The following is a 6,408-nucleotide window of genomic DNA, read 5'->3' on the forward strand; positions in this document are numbered from 1 at the left end:
AGTGTTGTTGCTTTGCGCTTCTTTTTTTATCAACGTAAGCTTTAGGACGGGCTTGCTTCTTCTCAATTCTTTCACGGAGGCGATTCATTTCCGATGCTGGCTCGGTCAAAAATTTTCGTGTTGGAAAACCCATGGTATTCCGTCGTGTTGTATGTCTCTTCCATGTAACAGAAAAGCTGGAGCTAGTCCCGTTGACGCGTGAGGTGTAGCACTATACACCCCCGATATATTCCAGTACGGCCTCTTTGATTGGACGGTTCTCTAACTGCGCCACTTGGACGAAACTTTTTAGTACCTTGTTGAACCTCTCGATCATGCCATTTCTTTGTGGATGGTAGACTGAGGAGCGTATGTGACGAATTCCTCGTTCTTGGAGAAAAGCACGAAACTCGTGGGAAATAAATTGGCAGCCGTTATCAGTCATAATTTCAACGGGGTGACCTTCCCTGCTGAAGATTTGGCGCAGAAACACGATAACAGTTGAAGTTGTGACTGTATTCGAAAAGCACATTTCGGGCCACCGGCTATGGTAGTCTATCAAGGTGATCATGTACCGGCAGCTCTGTGGGAACTTTTCAAAAGGACCAACAACGTCCGTGCTGACCTTTTCCCAAGGTCCCTCTGGAAGTTTCACAGAAGTGAGTGGAGCAGGTGCCGTCTTCCTGGACTTGTCCGCTGTTTGACATATGTCGCAGCCCCTGATAGCAGTTTCAACGTGGCGGTCCATCGCAGGCCGCCAGTACAGTTGACGCAAGCGCTGCTTTGTACGCACTATGCCCGGATGTACCTCATGCGCCAGGCCAAATACCCGTGACGCTAACGCAGGTGGCACAACAACCCTATCCCCGCGCAGCAGTGGTCCATCAACTTCTGACAGCTCCGTGCGAAGCTTGAAGAACGGCACAGCGTTGTCTGGAAGAGACGCTTTCCAAGGCCATTCTGTTCGTATGTGGAGCAGAACGTCCTGCATTACTGAGTCGGAAGTTGTCTCACGCTGGAGCTGCTCCTTTGAGATGCATTCTGTGACGATGCACACCACGTCGTCTTCGAAGGGCTCCTGTGCATGATGTGGAAGTGGCAGTCGCGACAAGGCGTCAGTAATTTCGTTATCGTTTCCTTTCTTGTAGACGACAGTGAAATTGTAACTGAGAAGCCGTGAAACCCATCGTGATATTCGTAGCGGTCGGTGTCTGGTGCCCTGAGTGTTTAACAACGTCTGAAGGGCTTGGTGATCAGTCTCTAATGTGAACGGACGACCCGAAAGGTATACATGCCAGTGTTAAACTGCCCAAATGCATGCGAGGGCGTCTCTTTCTCCAGCTGAGTATTTTCGTTCTTGGGGAGTTAACGCACGGGATGCGAATGATACGGTGCGGAAAATGCTGTCATCCCGCTGACGCAAAACAGCACCAAGCCCATAAGCGGAGGCGTCTATAGTGACGGTGACAGGTAATGCTGACTGGAACATGCTGAGGGCTGAACATGTGGAGATGAGTCTTTTAACCTTCTCAAAACTTGCTTGAGCTCGTGTATCCAGTGGAAAGCGTCTGCGCCTCGCAGCAGTTCACGCACAGGTTCCACCACATGTGCATAATTCTTTATGAATTTGGCGTAGTGGCCACTCATTCCCAGAAATGACCTCAGCGTACGTAAATCTGATGGTGCTGGGGCTTCTAAAATAGCTTTGACGTTGGTCTCGAGTGGAAACAGTTTTCCTTCCTTTACTGTGTGACCGATAAAAGAGAGTTCGTTGACGCCAAAAACGCACTTGTGATTTAACTGTAACCCAGCATCAGAGATCCGTTGCAAAACTGAACGTAGATTCTGTTCATGCTCTCCATTCTTCCCAAATATGATGATATCGTCCAGATAGTGTAACGCTCTTGTACATCCTTTCAGCACATTAGCTAAAAGCTTCTGAAATGCAGATGACGCGGAGGCCAGACGGAAGCACAATCTCTTGTACCGGAATAGCCCTTCGTGCGTTATAAACGCAGTGAGATCTCTGCTCTCTTCGGCTAGTAAGAGCTGGTAGTATGCTGCTGTTAAGTCCAACTTGGAAAATATATTTGCACCGGATAACTTGTGCAGCAGCTCTTCCATATTCGGCAATGGGTAGCAATCTGGCACGACAGCTTTGTTTGGCGCCCGCAGATCTACGCATAGCCTGATCCGACCATCCTTTTTCTTGGTCACGACAAGTGGCGATACCCACGGCGATGCATCAATAGGCTCAATGACGTCCATATCCAGCAGTTTCTTTAGTTCTTTAGACACATCGTCACGTATCTGTAGGGGTAGCATTCGAAGCTTAGTAGTTGTAAGGTGCACGTCTGTCCGTACTTTGACTTTGTGCTCGTAGCCTTTGGCTAGGCCCAGCTCCGGTGAAAACAGGTTCGCAAACTCGCACTTTGCTATTCGCTCGCTAGCACCGCTTGTAACTTCTGTCTCCAGGAACTGTAAGAGTGCCCCGTCAATGCGCAAGTCTAGCAGCAACTGCGTCGAGTCCCAACAGTGTCGTTCCATGATGTACGACGTAAAAGCGAAGGGTCGCGCTGCGTGTCTTGTACTTGACAGGTAGGATGACGCACCCTCTCAATGGGATCTCCTGCCTGGAATAGTCGTGAAGTTCGATTGACGCAGGCTGCAGGGTGAACGTCAGGGTGCAGGGTGCTGCTTTTTTGCACCTCGCCATACGGCTCCGGAATGCCCAATTTTCTGGCACTTAATTCTTTGTACCTGGCTTTGCATTCCTGCGAGTTGGCCAGATGGTACGCTGAACCACAACGAAAGCAAGTAGTTGCATTCTTCCCTTGAGCTTGGGGCTTGGGAGTTGCGGGCTTGCCAGCCGATCTCTTGAACGGCTTCTTGAACACTTTGTCAAACGCAGCTGTATTCTCCTGCAAGATCCGCTGGGCTTCCTTGCGACTCTGCTCACCATGACTCGCGATCTGTGTAGCCCTTTCCAAAGTAAGTGCTGATCCTTCCAGTAAAAGTCGCTCGCGTACTTGGGGCAGGAGGGCCTTGTCCACAAGTTGGTCCCGTAGCGTTTCGTCAAGCATAGTCCCGTAATTGCAGGGAATGGCGAGACCTCGAAGAGCAGTCACGTATTCCTTGATACCTTCGTCCGGCAGCTGAGAACGCTGACGGAATTTTCTGCGCTCCACCATAACGTTATAACCCTCGGCATACCGCTTTTCAAGTGTTGCCAAAGCTTCTTATGCACATTTACTGTGGCTGTGGTGGAGCCTCCGCTGCTTTGTTCCGACGGCACGGCAGCAACTGACAACGTGTAGAAAATTCTTTGTCCCTCTGTTCCAAGAGGATGAAGGAGCATTGCCTTTTGACGATCGGTCCTGTAGGATATTCCGTCGATGGCAAGCATATAATTATCGAACATCCGCCGCCATTGACTCCATGGAACGGGGGGCCTGCCCGGTGTTCAAGAAAGCCAGGTATCAGCCAGGTATCCCATTCCAGAATCCTTTATTCATAGCGATCATCATGGTGCTTCTTACACTCGCGCGCTATCGGCTCTGCGCGACGCCACGGCTCCGTCGTTACTCCATTTTCTCAGATAGCCTCGTTCCCAATGGTAGCTGAACGGCCGAACCGCTGTAGCGTTGTTTTCCTAGTATTCATACGTGGAGTTATTTACGCCTATAACTTAATTAAATTAATGAATAATTCACAGATACATGCTGAATACGACACAGAATTGCATAAAGACTCGTTATTCTGGAGTGTCACCCTCTTAAACACTGATTTTCTCACGTCTAACCATGCTTAACACTGGACTGCATAGACCCAATGTGATTTATTTTGACAGCGTGAATTTCAAAGGGATGGATTTTGAAGGGTGGATTTCTTAGCGTGGATTTCAAAAGTTTTATTATTAAGAGTGGGTAACAGGGTACACCCTGTTTAGCAGTGTCTTTCTTGTTGCAGTCTTTACCCGTCGCTAGTATCTTGTTGCCATCTTGTGTCAGCCGTTGGGTTTCGTAGCGATCTGCGGTGACGCTGGGATTATTCCTGACCGCTTAAGGAAATTTGTGTATACCCTTGGCCTGTGCTTTCTTTACGCACGCAGGGCCATCGCAGCTGTGGGTATCGCCTGGAGTAGAAATTCCTATAAAGCACGTCTCTTTGTGCTCCCTGAGCTGCTATGTGTGTGTGCTTTTTTCCTTATTTGTGACGTCATCATGGCATATCTGGACTTGCTTAGCAGTGTATATCTTGTTGCCGTTGAGTTTCGTAGCGATGTGCGGTGACTCTGCGATTATTCCTGACCGCTCCGTCTTAAGCCTTTTCCCTCGCTGAAGATAATTCTTGTACCCTTGTCCTGCGCTTCTTTACGCAGGGACAATGCGATTGTGTATGTAGCATTATGCAAGAATTATCTGATACCAGAAATGGGTGTCTCAGTTTATTAGAGTATGCTTCGGTTTTTGACGTCATAGCAATTCCAGCACAAGTGCGTGGAATTATTCGCTGCTCTTTCGTCTTTTCACTGCTTTTACGCAGAAAAAAAGCCGCTTTGTAAAGCTGGATTCATGAGAAGTGGGCTCGTTTGTTTGTTAGATGTTGTTAGGAGGTCGGTATGTTGAAGAAGTAAGCTGTTTGCAGTTATAGGTATCTGTGCAGAAATGCTTGCATCTGAGAGTAGGGTAGAAATTCCTGTGAAGCACTCAATGCACCCTCAATGTAAATTAATTATTTTGGATGTGAGTCTGCTTCACTGCATGACAGGACCCGGTGGGCTGAGATGGCAAGAGAGAAAAACTTGGAGCGCTTGACTGATAGTAATCCAAGTAACAGGATTATAGTTTCGCGCGATTATAGATAGCGCGATTATAGTTTCCACATAAAGTAGAATTTTAAGTCTCCTAAAATTATAGTTGAGGTGAGTACTAAGTACGGGCTTTTTGTGATAGTTTTTCTAAAGTGCAAAGCAAGGACGAAAATCATTAATATAGTAGGAATGCAGTCACATCATATATCTGTTCCCGTAAAGGCATTCTGTCTGGTGCTCCGTCGTGCGCGAATGGTACCCCAGGCTTTCGCGCCTTTTTGCTCGCAGGTGTAGCCTTAGACAACGAGTATATGAGCATAGAAAAGGTTGTGCGCCATGTACTACATAAGCCTGGTAATGATGTTGAGTGTTCCAGGCTCTCAATTATAATTTTAAAGGGCAGTGATAGCTTACTGCTGTTCTGATTCTAACGATTGAAAGCACCGTGGGTACTATGCTAAGCCTTTGGATTAAAATGCTTAATCGCTAACATCAGCATTCATGTACAGTGCTTTTTTGGTTGAATTTTAATGTAAGAGTGAATATCATGAAGAGTAGGCCAAAGGAAATAACCTTGTGATTCAATAAATAATAGTAGGGTTTGTCTTTGCCGCTGCCTAACCCCACTCTGCACCTCTTCAGACAGGATGAGATGACGTCATGCAGTGGCTCTGTGTTTCAGGTCTGTAGCAATGCACTGACCGTTACTGGAGAAAAAGCGCAGCATCAGAAAATGGGAGGTTGGTCGAAGGTGTACATTGTCCTAGACGGATTTACGATGAGCATTGCGTTTGAATAAGATGTGTGTGTGTGTGTGTGTGTGTGTGCGCGGAAATAGTTTGATACTGGAGAGTGTGTTTCTCACTTTGTTCAAGTGTTTCTCTGTGTTTTTTTCGTTTTTCTTGTTGTCTGCCAAACATGCGACTTTTCCTGGCGTGACAGTGCTCGTTGAGCAATGTCCTGACGTGCCCAGACCTGTTCTGTCTTATGATACATGCTTTCCTTCTGCATGTGGTTGTGTATGTCTTTTTCCTTTTTGCCAAGAAACATTCTTGTTGAAGCACTGTCTTGACGATGTCGATAGTGCTGCCTTGAATAGCAGTAGCGCTATAACGATTCTTAATAATATTGCGATTCAATTAGTTCAGATAGTAACCGCAAGGGGGACAACTGCATGGCTTTATTCAGAAGGAAGAAAACATCATTATTCATTTATCTGCATTGGCTTTCGGACGTCTCGGTGAGCTCGTCTGACATGTCTTGGTGAGCTCGTTGTATTTATCATTCATGGTGATACATGTTAGGATATTTTGTTCTTTCCTGTATTCATAAGCCTCATTTAGCAGGACTTTGGGATCGAAATGCTTAATTCCTGCGATCAGATTTCATGCATGATGTTTTGTGCTTTTCTGCAATGGTTTTTCTGTTTTTATGCAACGTTATAGTGAGATAAATAAATTAATCTTGGAATAGTGATTCAATAAATAATAGGTCTCCTGTCTAGATGCGCAACCGTACGCGTTCTTGAACCATGCAGCTGCATGCCTGGGGCAGGAAGTAACACGTCAGGTTGTGGTCCCATTGCAGATGGATCTCGTCCCTAGGAATTTGCGACG

At 46.8% G+C, this 6,408-nt stretch overlaps 1 protein-coding gene across 1 annotated transcript; it reads right to left on the reverse strand.

The window, feature by feature from the left end:
* Positions 1 to 211: 211 nt before the first annotated feature.
* On the reverse strand, positions 212 to 3,170 carry LOC135383713 (uncharacterized protein K02A2.6-like). Its single transcript, XM_064613065.1, has 3 exons — positions 2,592 to 3,170; positions 1,520 to 2,496; positions 212 to 1,145 (listed from the first exon to the last, which is right to left on the reverse strand). The coding sequence occupies exons 1-3, from the start codon at positions 3,168 to 3,170 to the stop codon at positions 212 to 214; spliced, it is 2,490 nt and encodes an 829-aa protein (XP_064469135.1).
* Positions 3,171 to 6,408: the final 3,238 nt, after the last annotated feature.

This window comes from Ornithodoros turicata, chromosome 1 (genome assembly GCF_037126465.1).
Source record: "Ornithodoros turicata isolate Travis chromosome 1, ASM3712646v1, whole genome shotgun sequence".
Taxonomy (NCBI): Eukaryota; Metazoa; Arthropoda; class Arachnida; order Ixodida; family Argasidae; genus Ornithodoros; species Ornithodoros turicata.

What these genes read in the sequence shown, in the direction of transcription:
- LOC135383713 (XM_064613065.1), bottom strand. Translation starts at nt 3,170, where the DNA reads ATGGTGGAGCGCAGAAAATTCCGTCAGCGTTCTCAGCTGCCGGACGAA. An exon ending in CAGGAGATCCCATTGAGAGG is followed by an intron (nt 2,497 to 2,591) that starts GTGCGTCATCCT and finishes GACTCGACGCAG; the next exon opens with TTGCTGCTAGACTTGCGCAT. An exon ending in CACTGGATACACGAGCTCAA is followed by an intron (nt 1,146 to 1,519) that starts GCAAGTTTTGAG and finishes ACGGCTTCTCAG; the next exon opens with TTACAATTTCACTGTCGTCT.